Source organism: Silurus aristotelis (genome assembly GCF_946808225.1).
Source record: "Silurus aristotelis genome assembly, chromosome: 1".
NCBI classification, from domain to species: domain Eukaryota; kingdom Metazoa; phylum Chordata; class Actinopteri; order Siluriformes; family Siluridae; genus Silurus; species Silurus aristotelis.
The window spans coordinates 31,224,100-31,236,834 of record NC_139574.1 but is presented as its reverse complement, the minus strand read 5'-3'; the positions used below and the strand labels follow the sequence as shown (position 1 = coordinate 31,236,834).

At 37.1% G+C, this 12,735-nt stretch overlaps 1 protein-coding gene across 4 annotated transcripts in view; it reads right to left on the bottom strand.

Moving 5' to 3' along the window:
• The window catches only part of ttyh1 (tweety family member 1), a 23,965-nt gene extending 12,675 nt beyond the window's left edge, over positions 1-11,290 (bottom strand). For 2 of the 4 annotated variants that reach the window (XM_083538860.1, XM_083538862.1), the window contains exons 1-7: positions 11,167-11,289; positions 10,766-10,987; positions 10,531-10,643; positions 5,844-6,000; positions 3,600-3,817; positions 450-561; positions 1-169 (exon numbers count right to left, since the gene is read on the bottom strand). The exon at positions 1-169 is cut by the window's left edge and continues 157 nt beyond it. In XM_083538860.1, the coding sequence (XP_083394986.1) occupies positions 1-169; positions 450-561; positions 3,600-3,817; positions 5,844-5,978 (634 nt within the window). In that variant the 5' untranslated portion in view covers positions 5,979-6,000; positions 10,531-10,643; positions 10,766-10,987; positions 11,167-11,289. Of the gene's footprint in view, positions 170-449; positions 562-3,599; positions 3,818-5,843; positions 6,001-10,530; positions 10,988-11,166 lie in introns of all 4 variants that reach the window. The other 2 variants (XM_083538861.1, XM_083538863.1) reach the window with 2 other exon arrangements.
• Between the last annotated feature and the right edge of the window lie 1,445 nt (positions 11,291-12,735).

Genomic DNA, 12,735 nt, shown 5'->3' with positions numbered 1-12,735 from the left:
TCATGCCCTTTCCTAGCGTTAGGGAGGAGAGAAGAGCCATCACACGCTCAGACAGACGCCTGCAGTAGCGAGTGGACACCAGAGCAGGGTTATTGCTACCAAACACATTCTCCAGCGAGGTCAGGGGGCCTGAGATGGACCTCTGCAGAGCTGTTACTGTGTCTGAAACCTAAACTCAGGAGAAAGGGAATAGGGAAAGGGTAAAAGTGAATAAGGATGATGAAAGAATTATTCAAAGTTACACAGATCTGACTGACTGACTGCATAAGCAATTAACTAAGCCAGCATAAGCTAAATCAATACTGTGTATGAACATCCATAGACAGCAGATCATTCTACCATTTATTTATTTCACATCAATATTGTATGACTGAGACATAACAGGCTTTTATTATTTTCTCTTGGAAGGATAGCAGTGTATATCACTGATAGACCAAGTGTTTTCTCACCAGCATATCGATGGAAGCCAGTGTGTGATTGGCAGTGAGCAGAGACGAGGTCAACTGATACATCCCATCATTCGCCTCGCTGTTACCGTAGAAACCAAAGCCTATAGCAACGCTGTAAAAGGCCAAAACAGAGAAGAATACTGTCGGACAGAGGATAAGGGTGATGTGTTTAATTTAACAAATGACTCAGAATTAATGATAAAAAAAAAAAATAAAAAAAAAAGCCCCGACTCAAGAAATAACGCCGAAATGCTGACGTGAAATAAATCTTCTAACAACACCATTAAGGAGCCAATACTGAAAAAACAGCTTTACTTTCATATTTAAATATTCATCTGAAAGCTTCGGGCCAGATGTTAGCCACAACTTATCCAGACCAAGAATCCCTTTTTGGCTCAGATTAACATAAAGACTGTGGGGTGAGGGTTATATATATATATATATATATATATATATATATATATATATATATATATATATATATATATATATATATATATATACATACACACGTTACTGATCTTGTGCCTGTGTGTGAATGTAAAACTACACCCACTGTTTTTGGTGAATACATCACTAGATCTGACCGGCATCTGATTGCGGAAAATATTTCAGCCTGGGAAAGGGGGAGAAGACATTTCACATCAAGCTGGACAGTCACTCCAGTAAGAGCACTATTATAGTGTAAGCTCTCCGTCATGCGATTTCTATTGTCACATTAAGAGATCGAGTGAAAGCCTGGCTTAAAATTTATGCACTGTTTAACTGATAAATAATGGAATAGTCAATACACATTTTCTGAGGTCAGACTACATTTTCAGTGACAGGAAATGGAAAGAAAAGACTTCCATTGGAATATGGATGAAATCAAACTGATTCTCTGAATAACTGTCTTTTTTTTCCCGCAGTTAATAATAACAACAACAATAACAATAATAATAATAATAATAATAATAATATTTGATAATATAATAACATAAGCAGCAAACAATATTGTACATGAATTTAAAACCAGAAAGAATATGGCAAAAATGTGTGATGATAATAATAATAACAATAACAAGAATTAATAACAATAATATTATTATTACTATTATCACCACATTTTTACTATATTGTATTTTGCTAAGCACATAGGTCTACTTTATCTGTATAGTTTCACATATAAATAATTGCATTTAAAAGACAACCTGCTGATGCTTGTCCCACACTATGTCAGGCTAAATTTACACTGCTGCCTACACCACAAATCCACATTGGAAGAATAAAGAGGTCAACATGGAGGGGGAAAAGGATGATGTCATCTTTGTAAGCCCACAGGCTGAACAGATGCAACATTAGAACGCCTGCATTTTTAAGATATCGCATACAATCAGCAGGCAGATCTGTCGTATTTAATCCCGCTCTGCTTTCTGCTTCAAGCGTGACATCACTCCATGACAGAACTTTGTGGGTTTCTGTTTGCTGATACATAAACCAAATTTTCTCAGTTTCCGCTCAAGAAACACACTTAACCAGGAATCTCAAAACGATTTTACTGCTTAAAGTGCTCCTGGAAAGAGTGAACGGTTGAATCTGGGTGTTTTCATTAGTATTATATGGTACACTGTGTCTCAATTTATAGTATTAATGCTTAGACTGTAATCTGTGATAAAGAATAAGTAAACAGCTGGCCTTGTTGACCTTGGTTTCAGAAGCCAACATCAGAATGAAGTCAGTGAGAATATATATATATATATATATATATATATATATATATATATATATATATATATATATATATATATATATATATAGTGGTGTGAAAAGGTTCTCCACTGTTCCATGTTTTTGCCATTTGTGAATAATGGCTCTTACTGTGGTTCACTGGAGTCCCAAAGCTTTTGAAGTGGCTTTATAACCTTTTCCAGACTGATAGATCTCAATTACTTTCTTTCTTATTTGTTTCTGAATCTCGGCATGATGTCTAGTTTTTGAGGATCTTTTGGTCTACTTCACTTTGTCAGGCAGGTCCTATTTAAGAGATTTTTTGATTGTGAACAGGTGTGGCAGTAATCAGGCCTGGGTGTGGCGAGAGAAATTGAACTCGGTGTGATAAACCACAGTTTTAACTGTCTTAAAAAAACAGTTTTAAAATCTTTTTCACACATAATAAAAACCTTCATTTAAAGACTGCATGTTGTGTTCACATGCAAAAAAATAATAAATTAGAGGCCAACACTTAACACTTATTGTCACACACATATATATATATATATATATATATATATATATATATATATATATATATATATATATATATATATATATATATGTTGTGAGGAACTTGAAGGCATGTATCGGGTCTAAACAAAGTCTTAACAGTAGCTTTTACTCTCATGTGGAGAGCAGACGTTCGACTCACAGTGCAAAATTAAGATAACTGAATCTCCACCAACATTCACTACAACTCCATTAAAAGTCTTAAAATAAAATGAACACAAATCAGGTAGCTCCGGTTTGCAGATTAAGCTCATTTTACACCAAAGGAGCTGCTGCATGTGGGGCACATTGTGTCATGGTTGAGTTGTTAGTGTGGAAGACATACAAGCATATATCTTTGAATCTGAGCTGTGTGTATAATGCAGTATAACAATGAGGTCGCCTGCACTGCTGTTTGTTGAACATGTGCTTAATGTTGTAAAGTGTAGTAGAGCAGGTGATCGGGTTATCAGAATAAATTTAAATTAATCTTGGTAGTTCAAATTTTATAATACAATCCTATGGCAAGAACATATTTGATTGGGCATGACATTCGATGCATTATTTTAAAATCAATACGACCTTATCTCCATCTAGCGCCTCTGTAGAATACTGTATGCCAGATTACCACCTTTCTCTGTACTGTACTTTTATTATAAACACACTTATAATAGAAACCTAAAGGCAGTTGTTGTATTCTGTCCATAATCACTGCAGCAGCAAATATAAAATGGAAAGTGGGTGTATTTAGACTCAAACCTTGCATGTTTAAATTGTTGCCTTTGTGTATATAGCTGTTTAAGTTGAGAATATGAGAATAATACTGAAATATTATTGTGATTAAAAAAACCCAGAGATGTAGGTATTGAATTGTACAATTGGCAGTGTCACATGATTATGGTATGTTACCAGCACAGTGTCACAGCTGCCACAGACACCCATGTGACACAGCAAATGTGCCGCCCCTTCCTGTATCCGTGGCCACCGCTGGCATTGTCATCTTCCTCTTCATCGTCCCTGCCCACATCACCGCGGTGACAGCAGCAGTAGTGAATAAGGAAGGAGAGGACGACGAGGAGCGAGAGGACGAGTGCAATGGCTGAAAGACTGGAGAGAACCAGGAGAGTCTATGCACAGAGAAGGAAGAAAAATCGAAGGAGAAATAATGTCACATAAACGTAAAGCATTGTTTGTCATATGACAATAGTGGAAAAACTCTGCTATAATTTACACCCAAATGTACTTAAATCTGGGGAATTACACAAACATTCACAAACAGTGTATTCTCTATATATCCATATATAACTAGGGATGGCAGTTGGGCTTTTTTTTAATGAAGTTACACAAGACTAGGCTATAATATCCAGAGGCAGGAAATAGCTGCCATAAAATTCAACCTAAAATGGAGACCATGTCTCATATTTTATTGGCTGATACAGAATTGTGGCTCCTGTGCACTATTTCAAAGTGAATGAGGCAGAAGTGATTTAATTACGGTGCATTCTTAGCGTGTCAGCACATGTGCACACGCACACGCATACGCACAAAACACTTCACAAATTCATCCATCATAAATCTACAATATTATCTGTGCCCATCTGACTGTTCTTTCTATCTCTCGCCCTCTGCTTTAGTTCTTATTCTCCCATCCCCCCTTCATCTATTCCCTGTCTCTTTCCACAATCATCCCTCTCTCTCACCGCCCTCTCGTGCACTCTTCCTCTCGCTTGCCTTCCCCACTTATTTCTTTTTTGCCCATGCCGGTGGATCTCTATTAAAAACATGTGACCTACATAAATACATTCATCGCTTCACGCTGTTGTTCTATACCCCTTGCTTTCTTCTTCGTTCACAAAGGGTCCTCTCTTCCATCATTGCTCTGGCTTTCTTTCACCTCCCTCTTTCATCTCCTCTTCTTTCTCCCTCCCCGTTTCCATGCATGCCTCACAAGAGCTAACTCTCGTTCATGGTCAGGTCAAAGGTATTCCGTGGTTCAGTTTCGACGCCGAACGAATAATCGCCGCCGTTCTTTCTTCTGCCCACGGAGTGTGATCCACGCAAAGCATTTTTTTTCTGTTCTTGTGAACTAAAATTAGACTATAGCTGTGATTCACACAATGCGCTGCAATTTGACAATTTGACGTCACCGCATCTCAATCTAGCCTGGGAAACCACAGTGCCAGATCACGCATTAAATTCCAACACAGACAAACTGAGAGGCTGTGCTGTAGGGTTAAACAAACACCTGCAGTGCTCAGCTTTGGCCAGTCTGGCTTAAGCCTTAAAGCTTTGTTCATGAGCATCACAGCAGCTGTCATTTGTTTCTTTTTGGAAATTTTGCCAGATCTTTGTGATTGAATATATTAATCCCTATGAAATTTAATTTTTGCTGGATTTTGCAGCCCAGTTTAACTCACAACCAACACATCTTTGGTGTAATTTGTATCTGCAGCCACCAAATCGGATGAAAGCTCCTTATAGACAAATAGATATACCGTACTGTTCGACACCAATTCAATCAGTCTGATAAGCATGCAAAATAAACGGGAAGATCTAAAAAGATGGTACAGGAAATCATGAAAACAAGTGGTACAGTAAATGACTGTGACTGCAACTGGAGTGAACATTAATCTACAAGCATTTTATAGTTTAAAGACATACGATCCACTTAATTTCTTTCACAAGGCACTATACTGTTTATCCAGCACTGAGTATTGTTACAAATACAAGTTGAGAATAAAGCAAATGATCACTATTTTTGCATTCATATACTACATGAAAAGTTCTCCCTAGTTATATATACAATAATACTTTGCACCCTTGCTTTGAACCCAAAACTACAAAGCATTAGTGTGTAAAAAGTCAAATAATGAATATATCAAGAAAGCTCCAGATATTACTCTTTCCTAGTAGGAAATCACACTATAATTTTGCTCGTGATCAAATCAAGGCAAAATATAAGAGGAAAAGAGTGAAGTTCTAAGGGAAAAAATAGACATGAAGACAAAAATAGCATGTATGTGTCTTCACACGATGAGTCTACCCACTGGTACCAGCTGTCAGGTGTGAAAATTGCATCTGATATAAAGAAGGAAACAGAACAAAAAATAGAGAGGGGAAGAGTAATACAGCTTTCTATGAAGAAAAGGAAACCTGTTGGTATTCCCAGCTGTCGGGCGTGAATACGTTGTCTCTCGTCTGCATGGTCAGATCGAAGCGAGGGATCGCGTGGCACATCTGCACCCATATTGAAGCACTGTAACTGGGAACAGTCTCGATGGCAGCCATTATTCCGGATGACCACCTTTACCTTTCATGATACAGAACGGAGAGAGAGAGAGAGAGAGAGAGAGAGAGAGAGAGAGAGAGAGAGAGAGAACGAGAGAATGAGATGGAGGAAGATTCCGTTTAAGCGTAATAATATGTATTACAGATATGAACAAATTAAATGTATTGTGTTGCAAAGAAACTGTTTTTATTATCTGGGAGAAAAGACACATCAATTTATGTAATCAAACAGAGCAAATGAAACGTGCAGCAGTGCAATGTTCAGGAAAATGAGAAGCAGCGAGAATTTAATAGGTAAAGGACATCCAATTGCTACACAAACACGCATACACCAGATTTTGATTCAAATAACCATGGGCCTTTATGAGACAGAATTGACTAAGAAATCAAAGAGTCTGTTTCTATGTGTTTAAATCATTTGCTAAAGCGGATATATATCGGTCTGAATATGCAGCTCATGAAATCATTTTGACCCGAACCTCAAGAACAAAAACACGACATTGTGTAATTTACACCTTCTAGATTCTCTGTGTTACACAATGTTCAACTCTCAGGTTACAATGAATTCAAATGAGTGCTACATAAACGCTACATAAATTGTACCACATGGCGCAAAGGCATTTCATAATACACCACAGGGACAAAAGCTTTTGGACACCTGACCTGAAGATTGGTATGTGCCTTTTCAAAATCCCATTCCACATTTCGTCCACCATTGCTGTTATAGTAACCTTCACTCTCTTTAGGGAGATGTTTCAATAGAAACAGCTGATGCTTCCACTCCAAACCATGTAAACCATATCTTCATGGTGCATTTTAATCCTGAAACAGGTTTGGGTCTCTAATTTAAGTTAAGGGGAAAATTGAATGGTACCCAGTCCCTGCACATCCTACAATTGTGTGCAACTGTGCTAACAGTTTGGGGAAGAACTGCATATGGCTAGGAATTTCGGGTGTCCCAAATACTTTTTATATATGGTGTATGTGAAAATGTTCTTCTTATATTTCTCCTTTATAGATATTTTACAAAGTCACCTAATTATCTCTGTGACTTGAAGTATACCTATCTGCTGATGATGTCTTATAAACATTTGGAGGTCATAATTCACGGTAAGTAAGACAAGGACAAAGATCCCCACATGTCGGTATTCTAATCACTACTGAACTGAAACTATGGGAAAGAACAGCCACGGGATAGCAACATTTATTCAACATTTTTGATGCTTACAACCTTTTATATATAGGATGAAAGTTGAAAGTTAGACTACTCATCAAAGTGTAGCTACAATTTTTTTTACAGCATACTTTAATGCAGAATATTTGGAGACGATGAAGGCAATGCTATCTCTAATGGAAGAGTTGGCCCTAGTCACTGTGGTTTAATTATTATCCTGGTTGTGCTGACAGACGAATCTATGAAGAGGAACCTTTAGTGGTTCTATATACACTATAAAAAAAAAAAATCAACAAATAGGGATCCTGGTACAAAACTTTTATTCACTTTTAAGAAAAATGAATCATACATATGCCGCTGGTAAACCCTGCTTACAATTTTTGTGTTGTCTTAATGAAAAAGTTAATTCGTTCATTCACTTCCCATAAACTCTTTATCCTGGTCAGAATCATGGATTTGTGTTCCAGTCTATCCACCCTGGATGGGACACCAGTCCATTATAGGCACCACACACACACACACACACACACACACACACACACACACACACACACACACACACACACACTCACACACATTAATGCCTGTGGGCAGTTTATCTTAATCAAGCCACCAAAGAAACAGCTACTTATTTTAAATATGTTCCCACTAATGGGCATCATACAGAAAAAATATGTCCAAGAGCCCTAGAGTTTATAGACTGAATGTGACCATAAAATCCAGACATGCAATAAATTTATCAGTAGCTCTAAAAATACAAATCCGTATCCAACAGAATTTAAATGCTTGTTTCTTAGACATTTACTTAGCAATATAAATAAATAAATCATATATATATATATATATATATATATATATATATATATATATATATATATATATATATATATATTATATGTATTGTATACATCTATAAAGTCACTGAGGTCCATCAGCACCACCATCAACACAAGCATTAGTGTGTGGCTTGACGTGATGCTTTCTGTCGACTTGTTATCACACTCTTTCTTGTGCAACACATAATGGAAGGTGAGTCTGGTCTCATGTGACAAAGCAAGAAAACAAGCCTAGTAACAAACCTGATCTTGACACCAGTTCTCCACAACGCTATATTTAATACATTTCTGTATATGATACTAAGAACCTTGTGGACTATGTTCAAGCTGCATAATAATGTGATATTTGTGCGATGTAGTGTTTATCATCCTGCACATGTATTTCATTGAAACTTGTTCACAAATAACTCGGGCACTCTGCGGGACTTTTTAATTCAGCAGCTCAATAACTGCTTTATAAACACTTAAAGCCTTACTGACCTCCCATTAAACCTTATTGATAGTTTAATAAATTGAAATGCAGACACATAAAATGTGGGAATGAGTGCAGGTTGTAATTATTCATACAACATTAACATTTTAAAGCGCTCTTAGGCTTGCTTCTGACTAATGATCTGGCAGGTCTTTAGCTCAGCTCGTCAATGAGGGGTTTTCTCTGGTGTCCTCAATATTTTATCCCCCTAAAGCAATTTTTTTTCTGGCCTTAAAATGTGGGGCTACATGCTTAAGGAAATGCACCATAGCAGACCAGTCATGGTCCTGACCCTGAGGTATGCTTGTTACAGGGCTCAGGACAGTAATATTAAGCAATGGTAAGTTGCACATAATGCGTGTATACTTTATATACAGATTGGCATGGCACAAAGAACAACTACAATGTTTTAGATATGAATTTACTATGATCTAATTATAGTACTTAGTACATAGTGCTTATATGTTCAGCTCAATTAGTGAAATAAAAAGGCTTTTGAGAGAAAAAAGTCTGTCGTATTCAAGAAAATCACAAAATGTATACTACAAGCATTTGACTTTATAAATAAAAAACGTTTTGCTGCTTTACTGCTTTATTTAAAGTATGTAATAATGGATTCATCACTCATTGGTCTTCAGTAAAACATGGGTAATGGGGTGCCAGTCCAAGGGGCAGATAGACCAATGCAAAGAAGCATACACACCAAGATAAATAGACATTCACAAAACACACATTTGCAACCTTGTTCACAATGTCATTTTGGAAGGTGGGTGGAAACTGGAGATCCCTTGGAAAACCTATACTAATTCGAGGAGACTTTGAGGTGAAAATACTACCCACTGCCTCACCCATATTTACGATGAAATTATGCACAGACTGTGTGAAAGGGTGAAAATGATTACTGCATTGGTTTTGCGTATTATGTTAAGAAAATTAGTGGGCGTTAAATCTAATTTTTAAACTCCGAATTAGTATTGATTATATGACAGAGCTGTACTTAATTCTGGTTTGTTGTCAGGCATTCTAGCCTTGTGCAATTGGTTTTCAGTTAATGCACATCTACAGCAGTCAAAAGTAAGTCCTGACCGCATTACAGCCTCATATCCCTTCACGAAAAGTTAACATCAGTAATGAAAAAAGTTGTGACTACTGTCCACCGCAGCATACAGATCTAACAAGCACATTAATGAACAATTACCAAAAATTTTTAATAACTGCAAAGAAAATAATGAATAATTCAGTTAATATCATTAGCAGTTAACAGGCTTTTCTCTTTTACTATTGCAATCACACATGCTTCTTCTCTCTCTCTTTTTCTTTCTCTCACTTTCTTTACAATAACGGTTGTTATCAACATTTTACGGACAAATGTCTTGAAATAGAAGTTCTGGACGGGATTCTGACGTGCGTTAACGATGGCGTCCCTCAGATTGTTATGTCATAAAATATAAAGGCCAGTCACGTTCCAGATTTCAGGGCAAGCAAAACTGATTCGCTAAGAGAAAGAGATGAGATGTGTAGCATTGGGAGCATTCTTTTTTCTTTTTTTTTTTTTTTTCAATTTGCATATTGCATTGTGTAGGCTGTTTCTGTGGCCCCGGTCTGTACTGACATTTCTGTGGAAGACAATATTTAGAAGAAAAACAAGGTTCTGTTTCAAGTGTGCGAGAGTCGCAAATCCTGAGGCTCGATTTATGATTTAGAGGACATTATCTTTCATAAAATGTAACTTTTTTATATATATATATATATATATATATATATATATATATATATATATATATATATATATATATATATACATATATATATGCAAATAGAATCAATACAACCATCATACTGAAAGAAAATGCTGATCTTATGTTAAATTGATGTAAAATTGGGTCACTTAACAGCAGCACATCTCATTGAGGATGAAATACTTGGCACCCTGGATGGGTTATGTGTTGAATGTGAATTTCATTCAGGCAGCATAGGGGAATGTAGCAAAGACTTCAAAGTGAACACAAATCTAATTGATTAGACAATGACTGAGATGTGTATCATATTGTTGCGTAAATATTTACTTACCTTTGATTGTACTTTCGGAACTTCCTGGTTGTCCCACGTCTCTGTCCGTGTATTTGCGGCTTTAAAAGCCACCGAGTGAAATGTATTGCTGGCCGAAGGGTCGCTTTGTTTGCCTTGTGAAAAGAAGCATAATAACTGACAGATGTCGCGGCATTAGTGAGAATTAAAAAAATAAATAAATCAGTAATTTTTATATATGTATATGTGTATCAGCTGGAGTATCGGATGCTCTCACAGAGAATGAGAATGCAATGGGTCCATGTATGGTAATGATCAAAGAAAAAGAGAGGAGGGGAAACACGACGGGTTTTCAGGGAGCAAACGAGTAAAGGAAGCGGTTCAGTGGCTGAAGAAGAAGCGCTTCAGCAAGGCATCAGTCCTCCAGCAACAACTTCATCTTGGCACTCATCATGCAGCAGCATCCGGGATGGCGGCGAGATCTCTTCTGTGTCTCTCTCTGCGATTTTACACACACACACACACACACACACACACACACACACACACACACACACACACACGCAAAAACACAACCAGTACCAAAAACACAAAATGATCAATAAATAAAAATCCACCAAAAAAAAGTGTGGAGATAAAAAAAAAGCAGATCAGCGAATATGGTGAAACCTGACTGACATAAAGACTGTGCTTGGCTCCCTCAGAGATGTTACAGAGGGAAATAAAGGCTAGTGAAGTTGGACACACACACACACACACGCACACAAACACACACACACACACACACACACACACACACACACACACACACACACACTACCCTTACTATCCTTGCGAGGACCTTCCATTCACATAAATATTGAAATAATTGAAAGATTACAACTAACCCCAAATCTGCTTTAGGAATAAACAAACAAACAAAGAAATATACTTTAGTGTTTTGAAATGCAAAATAGATAAAATGCTAAAAAAAAAAAAAAAAAGGCACATTTGATCCCCACCAATATATAAAAACATGCCGCGCGCGGACGCACGCGCACACACACTGTCTTTCTTTCTGTCACACACACACACACACACACACACACACACAAAGGAGTGGGCTCTATTTAGAGAATACAGCCTCTGATGGAACGGGGGCTGGAAGTCAGAAAGCACTTTTAGAAGATTGCTGAAAACACACATGAGCTGAAGACCATAAACACTGTCTAAAAGGAAACCATTGCTATTGTCATGAATTAATACATGCATGAAATCACTGATCATTGGAAATGTGATGGCTGTTTATGAGAAATGAGCACACAAATTGAACACCCAATCTGATAGAATTTGACGCATTGAAGAGAGCACTGGATTGGAGTATGAGATTATGGAATGCTATATGATGGCACTCTGCAGCTCTGCCACTGCTCGACTAACATGGAAGGATTAGAAAAGGCACAATGAAGATAAATGGAGGAGTGAGCAAACAGAAAAAGGGAGAGAAGGGAAATAGTAAAGAGATGTGAGGATGGGGGCATGACTGTGTGAAAGAAAAATAGAGGGAAGGTGCAGTGGGCATTTCTATATGTCTGGGTGGAAAAAAGAGGGTGCTGAAGCGGGGAAGAGAGATATGATTATGTATGAAGAACTTTGGATACTTGGCAGCTGCTACATATTGTGCATGATAAATCATCAGTCCTCAAAAATCACTTTACACACAAACAGCAAAACTATGAAAGGCCTTATATTGGTCATTGCACCTGAAGAATCTGAAAATTACTGAATTACTAAAAATGCAACCAAGAAGCACAAACAACAACAAAAAAAAAACTATTAATATTGCATATTGCCATATTGCAAATGAACACATTTGTAAAAGCGCAATGTTCAAATCATTTTGGTCACTGCTAAATAATTCACAGCGTTGACCATATAAAACTTTTAAAATTTACGCCGCATTATTAATTCATGTCCTGGTCAATTTTGGGTTGACCAAATTACATCCATCAAGCCGTCTAATATATTTGATGATGCATTTAAAAGTCTGGCGACCGAATTTGTCGTGCAATGATGTAATGACATGGTTTTATTTAAAGTATGTAAAGTAGAAACAAGAGAGAAGAAAAACATTGAAGCGTGTATGTGCACCCTGGAAACCTAAAACTCTAAATCAGACCTGTCAAATTTCTGACTCATAGGTTGTCACGAATGCATCAACACAACCTTCGACAGCATAGATTACAGTGAAGCTGCTGTAACAGACCA